This window comes from Lasioglossum baleicum, chromosome 15 (assembly GCF_051020765.1).
Source record: "Lasioglossum baleicum chromosome 15, iyLasBale1, whole genome shotgun sequence".
Taxonomy (NCBI): Eukaryota; Metazoa; Arthropoda; class Insecta; order Hymenoptera; family Halictidae; genus Lasioglossum; species Lasioglossum baleicum.
The window spans coordinates 1,984,608-2,000,355 of record NC_134943.1 but is presented as its reverse complement, the minus strand read 5'-3'; the positions used below and the strand labels follow the sequence as shown (position 1 = coordinate 2,000,355).

The window sequence follows — 15,748 nt, the reverse complement described above, 5'->3', positions numbered from 1 at the left end:
GTCAACATAGTGATCTCTCTCTCTCTCTCTCTCTCTCTCTCTCTCTCTCTCTCTCTCTCTCTCTCTCTCTCTCTCTCTCTCTCTCTCTCTCTCTCTCTCTCTCTCTCTTTGATGCTCGGTTCTTTCAATGCTAAACATCAAGAAACGAAAAAATAATTTATCTTTACGTGCCTGAACGAATCATCTTGTGTGGACGAGCATTCTTGAGTATTCTATGCAGGGGTGGTCGTAACAATTGACCTTTTCTGAAGGTGTCGAGCGACGTTTCCAGCTCGTGTTCGCCCCATGTGAACAATATTTGACATTCAACCACATTGGTTCCTGCGCATTGTTATACTGATATACAGTCGTTCCAAAAAGTATGCGAAATTTCCCATTCTCGAGAGGACTTGTCGATATTTGAACTATGATAATTTGCAAGAAAAATGAATGATGATGTGTGAAAGCAGAGGTTTCGAGCTTTAAAATGAGTCTAAATTTATTATTGTACTATTTTCCTTAACGAAATTGTCATAGTTTCATTATTAACAATTCATATACAAGTATTAACAAATACTTTTTTTGGATCCACTGTATGTATGAGGCTCATAGAGAACGTGTAATGTCTTTTCAAGTATGTTCTACTCTACTGCTACGTATGCAGAACTTCCTTTTTCATTTCGCCATTTTCATCGGTCATTTAAGGAGACTAATAAAAAAAAACATTCGTACACACGTATTATCGATATTACGAGCGTGAAAAGAATAAATATATTTACTTTGAATTTGTATGCCACTCTTTTGTTGCACTTTGCAAAGGTTAAGACGTCTTCGAGAGCATATTTCATAATGATTAGGCGAATATTCCTAAGAATCCTTCACAAAACGTAACCTCTGATAAGAATAGTATTCTGCAAATATCCACAATACGCAAAACTTCACTGCAATGTACTTCACCGTCCATTTCCTAAGCAAAAGTACATCACAACTTCTGAGCTTCCTTTTTTGCAATTTTTTAATGTTTATACTCCGAATACCGTGTAAATAATAAAGTACATAGAACGATGATTTGAACCTTTTCAGAATTATGCATGATATCTGGCCATATTCGAAACGAATGGTAAACGTTGCTCCCAAATGTTATTTGATGAACGTCCAAATAAAATATTGCATCGTCACTTTAATTATATATGTATATGCTGATTACAACAGCACACGAATTTGGGATAATAAATCATACTTGATACATAATAATGTTTAGAAACTTGAAGCTGTCAAACCAGAATTCATAACTTGTACACCCTTGTGAAAAAAATAAAAAAATCGATATTTATTATGGTTCAATTTGCATGCACTTGTGCCGTACATAATAAAACAAAACTTTAACGAAAGTAAAGAATACGCAACTATATAATAAATACAGTATTTTAGTTTCTGTAGAAACAACACTCAATTTTCATAAAAAACAGAAAGTTTCCTTGTTATTTTCGTGCACAAAAAAGTCTTTAAAATTAAAGTGACGATGTGTAATTTACAATCAAGTTTAACGCGTCTAAACACCAAATAAATTTAATGAAATACTCCATGAATTATTAAGCTTCTCCAACAATGTATGATCAACAGATCAACGTTGATTGATATAAAAAGTTTATCAATGAGACAATTTCTAATGGTAAAACCAAGAAGTGTCGAAAAACAGTCTCATTATAAAATTCTCTAAATAGAAAAAGTGCAATTTCAGTGTACTTATTTATGTACTTCTATTTCCTAAAACATCGTGCGCAAATTGTGTCTAAAAATATGGGAATATTTAATTTATCGAAGGGTCAAATGAGATAAACAATAGTACGAATCCTGGCAGAACATAAAATTTGGGATAACGTATATAGTGAGATGCTGTTTGACGAACGCATCGAGCATGCTACATGGTATGGCAAACGCACCAAAGTAGACAAGGACCTTAGAGCTGAAATAGTAGCGCTTAGTTAGGACTCACATTCGAAGTAGCATGGGAGAGTTGGCGCAGTCGATCTACTATGTCAGCCCTCTGATGAATTCTAACTTGTAGGTACATCGGCGATACTCGTATTGAGAGGAAGCAAAGTCGGTTTTATAGTCAATCATACACCGCCCCGAATCCTATTATCACCGTCACGGAACACACACCCACTCCATCCCCGGATTATATGAAGCGACAGGTAGGAAACGTACAAATTACATTTTACCCCAAATCCCTGATGCTACACTGTTCTTTCCGTTATTGTTTTTCATTTCGATGGTCGATGACCGCACACAATCTTCCACGATGCTGGGAAAGTTTTGCTATATGATTGAAACGAACGTAAACGTCAGCAAGTATAAAATATGATTTTTCTCTGGCATAGTTAAAGTGCTATGTAAAATTGAACATTGCATTGCATGTCATCGTAAGTGCAATTTCTGGAGACTTTTGTTTTCATGCAATTCAAATATTTGCATTTTATCAGCTTCGAGGATATATTTTGCTTCTTTTAATAGATTAAACTAATAAGAAAATTAACTAATACATTACCATACGTTCATGAAACTTTGCATCCCATCTGCGCTCATGAATTTTTATGCATTATTGTCACCAAAACGTTGTAGAGCAGGCTTGTCCAACTCGCGGGCTGCGAGCCACACTTGGCCAGTTCTCCCACTTCTTCGTTCCGCTATGGTGGGAGAACGGACTGATTGATGGTGGGGAACGTGTGGCTCGCGACGAAAATGAAGTTGAACAGGCCTGTTGTAGAGGAAGAACTTGCCACGTGGGGGGTTTCACTCATGAACGTCACTGATGCCTTCTGGAAAACAAATAGAACAATTAATCAAGTTCGTAGTATGAGTCCAATTAATAAGACATTAAAAAAGAATATCGTGTTACCGATAAAGAATGCTGGTTTCTGATAAAGTCTGGGAGCAAAGACTTCTTTAATCGACTACACTTACTATATCACTACATACATAGTACACTAATGCCATCACATCTTAGCCAAGCACTTTTTCATAATATTTCATGGATCAAATATGAACACTTACACTCACAGCAAGCTTATCAACCCAAAAAATTTCGAATTTTTTAAATGAATTGCACAAGTGAGAATCCTAATTCTTCAATCAGTAAACACAATGAAACTCAGGCAATATTTACACTGGAGAAGGAAGCGTGTCCAAGGATAAAAATTTATATTGAAGAATAAGTATAAAAATACTAGATAGATCCAAAAGCATTTGTTGAATGATAATAAGTACAGTGTAGTTTACAACGAATATACGAGTAAGTTTTATTTATAACTTCGAATAATAAACTACATTTGAAAATGTTCCTTTAATCGGACACTTTAAAGATTTATCTAGGAAAACTATGTGACAAAACTTTCTAAGCGTCATAAGTGTCTATTCCCATATCAAACGTAATGTGCCAGCTTTTGTTCTTTAATTAGATATATTATAACTGATTTGGTACAATTTTCTTTCTAGGCTTCGATCGACAGTCAATTAGACGTTATCAGTATGCGCGGTAGTCGTTTAGATTCCGAAAGGAAGCCGAGCCTTACACGATCGCAGACAGATTCTAATATTACTTACGGTAGCGACGAGTTTCCGGAAGCGCCTGGGTCTTCTTGTTACATCACTAAGGAAGGTGATATTGATCTGCAAGTGGTACTAAAGGTAGGTTCGCCTTTAGTAAATAACATTTAATATTTGTATGCAGCCATACATGTATATACAGTATTTGTTTAATATTTTACCAGGCTGTTCGTTCAGTTGCTATGAGGGACAGCAACTGCTGTACTTTGCGAGTATGTGAGAATATTTTGAATTTGGTGGAACTTTTAATGGACATGGGAGTCATGAAACAGTGTCTTCGCGAAGAAATGGCGGGGAGCATAGCAGGTACGTCTTTGTACAATCATTCGATGAAAAGTTGCCCTTTTATGGAATACTATTATCCATAGTGTAACAAATTTTAATCAAACAAATTAAGCATATGTTGTTGCAATTGAGGTAAAAAATTTTTAATTTGCGTAAAGACCTGCAGTGTACTAATAATTAAATCGAGGATCTCTATGAAAATTTTCATTTTCAAGAATTATTTTATACAAATCTGCAGGAAGGAAAGTGTTTCAACTAAAAGGTACACCATGCCATAAATGCATGAAGATTCGCAGTCTGATCACAATCCATGAAAATAATTAATTCATCGAATGTGTAATGTATAGACTCCGGATTTTATGCATTTATAATAAAAATGAGCGAATGCAATTTAAAACAGTGAAAATATTAAAAGACTTTAAGAGTATTAATATATTATTCCCACCACATTAAAATGATTAATGAAGAATATAAACTTATATTTAGCTTCTGCGTCTTCCAATTGATGCACAAACTTTTTATTTTGCATAAACATCCGGAGTCTAATAATGTAGAATCTCATTGCTTGCAGAGTCTGCAACAGTGATAGAAAAATCAGAAACCGGAAAGAAAAAAGAGTCATCGGAGAACGAGTATCGAAACAATACGCCAAAGGCGAAATCTCTGTCGCACAGTATTCTTATGAGTTGCGTAATGAGAGTAGTAAAGCACTTAGGCTGCCCGAACAACTGCATGGAAGGAATGCGTGGAACACATGCGGATTTCTGTCGTTCGCAGGCTCAAACGATCCTTGGCAAGTTACATCGAGCCAGTTCGAAGCAGTTCTCGCGATTCCTGAGAACAATGGTGCGGGATCTACCAATACCAGAAATTTTGGAATTCTTTCACGCATTTACTGGATTTTGCGTGGATCCATGTTCGTTGCTATCTCCACTTAGTGAGTAAATCGAGGGAAACGAAAATCGCTCCGTGTGTATTTGTTCGCTTTCAAGCTCCTGTATGTTCGTGTTAATGTGACATGTCTTATTGTCTGTATCTCGAAAGAAGACACCTGAACACGTAATAACCGTCAATACCACGTTCAAAGTACAGTAATGTTTCGATATATGTTTCGGGATAAACTTTGTTGTTTCTAATTGATTTGTCATGAAACTTTTACCAATATATTTGTGACATTTTTCTGAATAAAATGAGACCAGACACGATATACTTCGAAGTACTTGTTTCATCCACGATACAATAGAACTATAGAGCTACCTGGCCACAGTGCTAAGCCTCATTGTAAAGCTTGAGATCTCCTCTGTATGTATTCAGATAATGAAGAATTCAAATAAGTGAATTAAATAATATTCATTTTAATAAGAAAAATATCACGATTATAGATAAAGTGTTATAAAAGAAATAATTAAATCCGTGTCAGTAAGGATAAATTTTTCAGAAATGTGCATACAATTTCACACATATGGAGGCATTACTGTACTAGAAATGGAGATGATTATAACGTCGTCAGATATCTTCGCCCAAGGAGCCGACCATAAACCTAATCGTATCGTTTTGAATGTGGTTATTTCAAATCTGAATGTATATTTTCCGAATGAACATTGTGGGCCAAATTGTATAAAATTTCTGATTACCGATGCGTCAACATTTACATCGCAGATGCTTCGTTGCCCTTGACTGTCAATTTCTACAGATCTTAAAAACTTCTCTGTGATTACCACCGATAGATCAGAAAAGGGGTTCAAGCAAGTCCCCGGAAGTTGCGTCGCAAACTGGATACATGGCGAGCTACGGGGCTAATTTGATGGGGCCCGGGATGGTTAGCGGAGGAGGCATGTTCGGAAACACAAACGTAACCGGCCAGGGAGCTATGACCACTGCAGCTTCTACAAACGTAGCCGCATCTTACAGTCTTGGTGGCCATCAGACGCGTGTGATAGAGGGTCACATCTTTAACTGCGTGTTTAAGCCGTTGGTCACGCGTTTCCTGAAATCGACGAAAGAGTTAAAGGCTCAGGAAAATATCGGCTTGTACTGCGACCTCCGGCAGTTCATGACCTATGTCAAGGAAGTTCATTGCGGCATCTTCCGTCGCGTCATCTTGAGCGGAATCATCGACTCCGCGGATCGACCTAACAAACGATGTAACAGTAACGTTCAAACGACTCGCGTTATCAGGTAAACATTTTGCAAGCACATTTGTATCTGATAATTAGAATGTGGATTTATGCATTTATAGAATGTATGGAATTTACATTGTCTAAAAATGTCAATTTAATAAAATATATTCTTCTTAATACTAGTGTTTACAAATTAACTAACCAACTTATATTTGCATAAACAACTACAATCTGATTCCCTCATATTAAAAAAAAAAACAGAGTGAAATCGAACAAATCAATAGAAAACTGAATAAATGAAAATAATTTTGTATGAATCTCTCATCTAATTTTGTAGTATTCATAAGTTTATATAATTTTGAATTTTGTAAGAAGTATATTGTTTTGTCTTTTCTTATTCCCCTGAGGTGTGTTTTCATATAATCCAAAAAGTTTCATTTTTATATAAAAAATGTAAGTAAAATATCTTAAACATTGAACAGAAAAATTATTTCCAATTATTCGTTGTTTTCAATTGAATGTAATATTGTTCTCCCTCCATACGTTTGTAATCCGGAATGAAATAGTTGTTTGAATGACCGTTAATGTTGTTTATTTGTTATTAGTGCACGTAACCAAAGGTGGATTCGTTACAAAGAGGATTATAATTATTTTAGGCATATACACCAATCAGATTTGGAAGAGCCCGCAGACATTGGTGATGATACTTGTTACGCTGTAGACGACAGAGGAACTCGAAAGTTCCTTTTCAAAAAGAGAAGTACATCATCGACTTGTGCGGTATGTGCCAATGATTATGGTGGGACAGACATCTTCCTATTCGAAGTGACGTGATTTCTATTTTCTACTTTAGAGTCTTCTTGAAACAGAACTGAGTGAGGAGAATGCAAAAGTCAGTCAGAGTCCCTTGGTGAATTTAAGGAAAAAACATTACATTCTCACGCCGAGGCAAAGCGAACGCAACTTGGGAATAGAGTCTATAGGTGGGAAAGTCCGGAAATCGACTCGCTTTCAAATCGGTGGCATGGGTACGTGTTGATAACTTATAAATTCTAGTCTGCCGACTAATAATTACCAAATAAGCAATCTGCTCTTGATTTGGTATAAATTTCGCACCAAATTTGGTGGCAAATCCTGTTGCAAGCATATCTTGGCATCAGAATGACCCCGTTTTGCTCGAAAAGTATGATTGCAGACATTTGGTCTTACAATTAGTCTGCTCGAACAGATTTTGTTGACTGGGTACAAAATGTAATTTTAGAAAGAAAATTGTATAGCTTGTTTACATATTCTATTTCAGTTAACTGCTTTCGAAAGGAAAACGGTAGGACCGATTCCACAGACAGTCATGAAAGCAGTGAATCGCCAACAGACGGCAGTTTCGTCAGACAAACAAGTTTTCATTATGGTCATTATCGTAGTTCGTCTGCGTCAGGGCACAGGTGAGTAAATTTTTATTGGAAACCTGAAAATTATGAATATTATAAAATTGGAAATTTGGCAACACTAAAAAATGTACACTGCTGTGCAACAGTTTCAAAAAGTTGAAAAGTCCATTGCAAAAATCCATATAGATTACTTTGTTTCACGCGTGATATAAAAACTTTGACTGTAATGTTTTAATAGTAATAATAATTGTTATTATTTGTATCTTACGTTTAAGCGTGGGTTTAACTTTCCAAAAAGCGATACGGCGAATGAAAAACCCTTTGACGAAAATCGGATTTAGAAAGAGTAAAAAGAAAGAGAGCTTCGAAGAGGCACCTGGAAGTTGTGAGTATACAATGAATTATAATAATTGCGCCTAGAGTATTTCCTAGAGTATTTCACTTATTTCTGATGATAAAAAAAATGTTAAAGATAAGCATTATTTCATTCTAAAAGACAAAAATTGCGGTGTAGTACGCAAAACATTTTCAAGATCATGTCTTCAGAATTTCAAGGTCATCAATATTTCTTTAAAATTGCCCGAAAGTGAGATATTCAAGTTGATCTAATGAAGCTGCTCACTCTGTACAATTTACTAATATACTCGAACCAACTGGAGTACTTCGTGTTCTAATCTGATTCTACACAGATTTCAGTAGAAGAAATTCTTTGGAATCCGGCGAAGCTTCGAGGGAGTCCGAATTCGTTGTTTTGAAAGAAAGGAGACTGGTACCACGCAACCCCATCTTCGAAGGAATGCAAAGATTTTCATTCTTGCTAGAGACTTGCCAACCGGGCTCGGTTCCCGATCACTATCTAATGGCGGCCATTTTAGATCTTGTAAAAATATTTTACATCTACACGATATTAAATCGATTTCGTAACACTTCGGCAAAACCGAATTGTGAAATGGTTTAAATGATCTTCTTTCGAATAGCTTATTGGATTGTAAATAATTGTATATATTATTTTCTAGCCATACGCACCGGTAGTGGCGCGAGCATGCTTACTGTTAGAGTGTGCACATTTTGTTCATCTATGCAATAAGGGGCAATGGCCAACATGGATGAAATCGAATTTCCCTGTGTATCGCCCATCAGTGCCAATCAGTAGCCAAACTGCAGCCTCGATGATTACCAGAATTCACGTGACGCAGCGTACTGCTGGAAAATTATTTTACCAGTGGGCAGAGGTACAACACGCCTAACAATATCATTATTTCTTTGTAACTGTCATAGCGAATTGGGATAAATAGTAGGAGACACTTTTCTTGGTTAAATGGCATATAATCAATTACATTGACAGTATGGAGGACTCATTATGGAAGATTTTCGTTATACGCATTATCATATTCCATTTTTGAAGCAGTTAATTAATAAATTCTATTTAATAGGCCATTGGCGCACGTCTGGAAGAGTTGTTGCTAGAAGATAAGCAGAATATGGATCAAATAACAGCAATGATTTCCGACGAAGGCAAGCAGAGAGATTTAATTATCGAAGATGAAGAAGAGGACTTTCTCGATGAAGGTAAATTGTTAAACCGTTCAGATACATGATTCATTCTCGTATTAAGTGTGGAAATTAATTCATGACTCCCACAATGAATCAATTTTTTTTATCCAAATCCTTCCACCACCATTATATGTAGGACAACATTTATTAGAACATCAAAATTAAAAATTCATCGAGTTATGTGTTTTAGATTAAAACCAATTTAAAAAGGCAAGGGTTTAAAAGAGGGTTCCTTCCTTTACCAATAATTCGAAAATGTCGAGCATATGATTATCAATATGAAATTAATAAAATAACAATTATTGCAGCCAGTATAAACGGTTACGGATCTCAGTGCCCGGTCGCGCTTCGTCTCGTTGCCTGCATTCTACTTTTGGAAGTGACAGCATTTTTAAGGGAAACTTATCAAACTTTGCCAAAGCTTAATGAACTTTTAACAAAAGAACACCCGCCGCCCAGAGAAACGATACGACGATGGAGCATGGCACTCTCATCGATGGGTCATTCCCAAACATCAGCTCAAAGCCTTCAATCGATTGTAGGTAAGTATCGATAACAAACTTATTGAACGTAGATTGTAGTATGCCGATAAAATTTTCATGTGACACACTCATGTATATTTCTGTAAAAAGTAATAATTGTGTGATGCATTTTATTTGTGTACGTATACATAGCCTTTGTGAATTTCTTTCAGGTTATAACTAATTTCCTTGCTTCTTTGTACAAAATTAATTTCCATATTCATTTGCGCTTACGGTGACCATAATTTGAAGTTCAAAACCTCTCCTCGTACCAGAACCGTTCATTTTTTTCGAATCCATCTTCATTGTTATTTCTATATTTTCTCGTCGATACAATAGTATATACAGGGTGTTTCAGAATATTCAATATAGTGGATGTATTACAGTGAATACTCGCCCAGTGAATTTAATTAGTCCTTCATTTCTGCTTGTGAGCAATAAAACATTTTCCTTTCTGATAAGATATTGGAATACCCTGTATAATTACTAAAAAAATTCTGCTTGCCATTTACCCTACAAACGCATTCTTATCGTCTCGTTAATTTTCTCAGTTTACGCTTGTCGCCAGATTAAGACTTGCCTCCCCATTCTACTTTCCCCTTCTACGACGCTATTCTCCCACGCTTCCGCCATGGCCCGCTCACGTGATGCGTTACGTCTCTGTCGTACATGCATCACAATATCACGTGACTAATCTGGAACTGGCAGAGAGGGGGTAACTTTTTCCCTTCAATTCGATTTAATTCTCCTAATCTGGCGACATTGCTTGTCGCCACTCGCACTGACTTGACTTCAACTCTCTTCCCTTCTTTCATACACCATTACTCGAATGGTATACATAAAACGAAAAATCCTCGATGAAAGTATTGAATCATTGTAATCGAAATTTATGGAGTTTATAACATCGTTGATTGTGTATATATTTTCTTCCCTTGCACTCTCTTATCTCTCACCTTTTCCCTTTTATAATATGGTTCGTGACATGTCTTTCATTTTATATTCCTGTACAGTACCGATCATTATTATTTGAACGACTTTAATCTTTGTTCTGCTTTTGAAAAGTGAGTATAAATTTCAAAAAGCAAAAACTAATTACAAAAACGTTAACAATGATTTAAACTGATAAGCGATGCAAAAATGAGAAAGCTAAAAAGAAAATTGTTTAACTAAGTTTGTCGCGTTTAAAATCGATCGAATGATTATGAGTGGTCTGCATGTACTGTATAACGTATTATTGTTATTCCTCTCTGTAATCATAAAAATGTAATACAGAACACGTACCTATGCATCATTTCGATATTTCATTTTCACCATAAAAATTTGCATTGACATAACGAAGAAGCAGAATGGAAAAACAAGTAAGTTTTCTTAACATTGCGAAAACAAACGAAAATGTATGCGAGAGTGATACAAAAGATTTCTACAAACAACCAATATGGTGCACAATGAACCATGGAAAAATTTTATGTTTCTCTGTTTTGTATGTGTTTCAATATTCTTTAACTTGTTCTAGGAAGATTAATTCTTCCAATTTTATTATTTCTTCGACTACTTTTCCTTTATTTCTCTTTCCTATTTATAACTTTTTGTTACCACCTTTGGGGAGACTTTTTAATGATTCTTTGAACTACTTTTCTTTCGTCTTACTTTCCTTCGTTCTCATTGAATTCAACTCTGTATTTTCTTGTTCAATCGATTGTCTATTTTTACTATTCCATTGACACGCGACAATTCTCGTCTTTTATCTTCGTTCGTCCGATGGAAACACTCGAATCATCTCTTCTTTCTATCTCCAATAATATGATTATTAATCGGTTCTTTTATGAATCTATTTTTCGCGGTAGAAATGTTCACATCTCTACCACAACTGACGAAGATATCACTACTTGCTTCGCTATTTTCCTATTTCATACAAGTATCCTCCTCAATCTGTTTCTTTCGCTTCTTGACAATCCTGCTCATATTATTTTGTAACTCTTTCTGATTCTATCCCTTCTACCTACGTCAAGTCTTTATCGCTTCTCGAATATTTTTCTATATTTGACGGTTCTATATGATTTATGTTTAATTAGAAACACACTTGCATTATAGAGAAAACATGCTAACAAGGAAAAGGTCAGAAGAAGAAATACGTTTTGTACTGAGTCCAGCTTCAGACCGTAGGTCTGAACTTCGAGTTTATAGATTATTATAATCATTAAATATTCAGACATTATCTGAAACTGAACATTCGTTGCTACTACTGAAAGTTCATTGTTGACGAAATAATTTGTCTTTGGCCCATTCTTTGAAGTGATTCTACTAATAATTTTAATTACTATATACAATAGACATGCTCGACAAAATTCTACTACTATGTATTTACTCTACCATGCACTGTACTCTGTAATCAAGAATTTTAAACTACAAATTATTTATGTATTGTAATGTATTCATCGTAGCTAGGTTAAATAAGATGTTTTAGAATTTCTACTTCAATTTCTCCTTCAATTTCTAATTCAATTCGTAACAAAAATATTCTTTGTAAATTCATTTAGATATATGTGGAGTGTGCAAGGAATAGTTTGAACAATTTTAATTGTTTATGTCAAACCTCTCATTTACTTCATACTAAATCTTTGCTCTAACTCTCTGTAGCCTAAAAGTAATCTTTTCAAAAACTATCATTGTCAGCCTATTGAATCGTTTAATTCATTATTTCCTGGATTGTAAATGTGTATATACATTGTGTAAGTATTAGATCAATTAATTAATAAGTTATGTCAATATTAACTGAATTAATTCAAGTAAAAGTTAATCAGAAATGAGAGAAATTGGATTGATCATTATTGCCACAGTACTATTACCTATTAATATCACATACTGTACACAAATGGCAAATAACGGGGTATATGAATAACAGAGATATTTTTTAAACAAAACAAATCGCGGCCTACGTTTGAAGCGTGACTCGTTAAAAACCGCATTTCCACTCCTGATCCTCTTCTCGTAAGTATTAGTGAAGGAACATTACGTTGTTTCGATTCACTTAATCTAATCACTCTGGATTAAATTTTCAGCAGAACGCAAAATTAGTTTTGTTGTTTGCGAACCTGATAACCAATCAGAAGGTAGTAGCAAATCGACTGTTACAATTCAAGGGGAGGATTTCCAGAGTGCGGAAAAGGAGAAGGCAAAGCGGGTACAACCACCGCAAGGTCGGCCATTTCTTCTTCGGCGCGATACCACGGATAATACGACCGGTTCGTTTAAGAAAAGAAGTTTGAAACTTCGACGCGACACCAAGGAGGGCAAGGACACCGAATGCGAAGCCTGTGAGTACTAACCGAAAGAGGTTCATATCAGCTGACGACAGCGTTTGGTAGAAATAGGGCTGCCATTTGTAGAGCCATTCATCTAGGAGAGAGAGTATTTAAACCCTCTACACCAGGCCTGGGGAACTCCTCTCCCTACTCCTGCCCCCCCCCCCACCAAATTCCAGTGCAGTGTAAAAAAAAGTGGGGGGATTAGGATGGGGCATGCGATAGAGGCAATATGCAATAATTGAAAGTGGGGGAACCGGTGCATTGGCAGTAGGAATCGTGAAGCACACAACAGCGGGGAAGCAGTTGCCTGGGCCTTCCCTCCACATTGTTGCTAAACACATATACAACTATAAATAGGTAATAAATTAAGAAATTACAAATTAAACTAAAATGTTCTCCAATTTAACTTCAATTTAACTTACAACTCAGTTCATTGCAAATGAAGCAAAAGAAACTTAAATAGATGGCAGCCCTAGTTAAAAATAGAATATAGAAATTTTTTAAACACACATAGAATACTGTTTCTACTAACTGCTCACAAAATTCTCATAATAACTCCACAATGTGAGACATTTGATACAAATGCAATTTTCCAAACTATTCCATGGACATGTAAAATGGTACGAAATACATTTCTTGATACTTCCAGACAGATTAAGAAGCTGTCTCGTAGCTGGTACGTAAACACAGAAACAAAACACTAGAAACTTCCATACAGACATATACATGCACACAGATTGCTTGAAAAACGGTAGGGACACTTTTTGGAAGGTCTATTTTGCATACACTAATTAATAATGTTTCCATACACATATGTACGATGATAAGGTATAATTTCTTAATTATGTTTTCTTGTCCTGCAAACCATGTACCAGAAACGCCTGCAGAAGAGCAACCATTTTACAGTGGAACACATTCGTTGGCCTGCTACCCCGTTTTAACATAATGCTCACTACAATCATTCAACACTAGTAACTTGACACCGGAATTATGTTCGAGTTGAAAAATATGTCGTGTTAAATACAATTTAACAAATGAATATTTGAATGGGTGTGTGATTATCTAGTAGAAGGGTGCATGTTAGATTTTATGAAATTTACAGGAAGACTTAATAACAATTCGTTGTTCCATGTGGAATGAAAGAATAAGCTACTGTAACAAATGAAATTTTCATTTAAGTAAGTATATAAAGTATATTACATTAGCGATTCTTCCATTGCTAGTTTGAGCAACAAATTGTTTCTACGTCTTTCTATAAACATAAAACATAACATACGCCGTTTACTAGACTCTCATTTGTGTATAATCCTCGTACATCATGGGTAGAAAAATATTGGGGAATCAGAAAAATTCTTCGGTTCATATTCTACATCTTTATAAATTTTTTAGGAAAGGTACACGAGAAAAAGGAACAGGTTTCTATAAAAAAAAATTTGGAGACAATATTTTGATGCTCTTCACAGTGTTCTTCACAGAGAACTCTGATCTTACAGATAAGTTCTCCTAAATTGTTCCTTAATTTTGCATTTTAACATTCATGGGATGACTCAATGCATAGTGTAATATTGTTAATTTTTACCCACCTAACTACCGTGTTATACGAGAGTTGCTTGTAAATACAAGAACATGTTTTTCTGTTATAATACATTTTTATAGTATGCACACTCCCTTGCTACACGTACGTAGCTACTGGACAATCATGTAATATATTTAATATATTTAACCTATTCTTCTTCAACACTTTCCCTACTTTTTTCATCAATATGCCACACACTTGAAGAGAAAAGTCTTTCTTTTCTATACATCTTCTTCTACAACTCATGTTCTATAATAAAACATTTGAAAATAAAGTTATTCTCGGTGCTAATCAAAACTTCACTGATCACGTGTAATACTGAATTTTCATGTTTTTGGGCATATTTGTAAATGAAATACTTGCTTCTCATTATTTCAAAAATTCGTTCTACACCTCCCTCACAGTAACAGTGAGCGTAACAATACAATTACTAAATACGTTGATTAATTATCAGTTGCAGTGAAACGAGCGGATTCAATCCAATCGAAGAGGAAAGTGAGCTCGTTGTCAGACAGAAGTGACACATCCGAACCCGGCTTTTGCGGTGAAATTAGTGGTGAAGAGTCCCCGGGAATACTCATAGACGACCAACCGCCGGAGAGTCCCAGCGACAGTAACGAGACGGATGAGACCAATAAAAATTTCCCATGGATGAAGGTGTTGGTGCAATTTTCCAACTCCTTGAATTTCTACTGCACGCACCAGAATTACTGCCATCCGTACTGTCATCGGCGACAAATGCGGGCCAGCAGTAGACTGATCAAGTCCGTGAGAAAGATTTATGGTGAGAAGTTTGGAATTCTGAATGGCACAGGGATCTTCGACTTCGACGCGGAAAAGAAAGAGACTAGTAAGAAGGACAAGCGCAGCCGCAAAGTGTCCGAGCAGACCAGCACTCAAGTGTCCCCTGTACGAAGGAAGGACAGCGTAGGAAAGAAATACAAGTAATCTTTACAAATATCGATCTCATACATTACACATCAAACTCATGTGAATACGCCACCAGAGCTCATTACAAACTCACCATATTTTTTCTAAACTTGTAACAATTGTTGTCTTGAGAAATTACTTTCCGTACAATTGATAGTTAACAGCTTGCACGATACTGCATGCTAATATTTCGAAGCCTCTTGTCCAAGTATTTTAACTTACGCTCGTATCTCTTCTGCGCTTTAAGAAGATACTTGTTGCTTACAAAACAATTATTGCTTATTGGCAATGCGATACAGTTTTAGCAAACATTCTTACAGTATTTGCCAGCCCTGGAGGAAAGTAGTCGATTGAACTTGTGAAAAATTGTTTAGGTGTTTGTTAAAAATAATATTGTATATGTTGGGTTCCAGAGCTAATTCGAACATCTTACATGTTTCAATTACTATTGATAATAGGAAAGATGTCAGAGACAAACGTT

General features: G+C 35.7%; 1 protein-coding gene across 16 annotated transcripts in view; it reads left to right on the top strand.

The window, feature by feature from the left end:
• Positions 1 to 15,748, top strand: part of Unc80 (unc80, NALCN channel complex subunit) — a 50,843-nt gene that overhangs the window by 15,153 nt on the left and 19,942 nt on the right. For 8 of the 16 annotated variants that reach the window (XM_076439459.1, XM_076439461.1, XM_076439464.1 and 5 more), the window contains 15 exons: positions 2,048 to 2,177; positions 3,478 to 3,669; positions 3,753 to 3,894; positions 4,445 to 4,810; positions 5,601 to 6,051; positions 6,599 to 6,773; positions 6,847 to 7,021; positions 7,294 to 7,435; positions 7,657 to 7,766; positions 8,071 to 8,261; positions 8,398 to 8,613; positions 8,815 to 8,950; positions 9,244 to 9,477; positions 12,516 to 12,770; positions 14,792 to 15,281. In XM_076439459.1, the coding sequence (XP_076295574.1) occupies positions 2,048 to 2,177; positions 3,478 to 3,669; positions 3,753 to 3,894; positions 4,445 to 4,810; positions 5,601 to 6,051; positions 6,599 to 6,773; positions 6,847 to 7,021; positions 7,294 to 7,435; positions 7,657 to 7,766; positions 8,071 to 8,261; positions 8,398 to 8,613; positions 8,815 to 8,950; positions 9,244 to 9,477; positions 12,516 to 12,770; positions 14,792 to 15,281 (3,405 nt within the window). The remainder of the gene's footprint in view (positions 1 to 2,047; positions 2,178 to 3,477; positions 3,670 to 3,752; positions 3,895 to 4,444; positions 4,811 to 5,600; positions 6,052 to 6,598; positions 6,774 to 6,846; positions 7,022 to 7,293; positions 7,436 to 7,656; positions 7,767 to 8,070; positions 8,262 to 8,397; positions 8,614 to 8,814; positions 8,951 to 9,243; positions 9,478 to 12,515; positions 12,771 to 14,791; positions 15,282 to 15,748) is intronic. The other 8 variants (XM_076439472.1, XM_076439460.1, XM_076439466.1 and 5 more) reach the window with 6 other exon arrangements.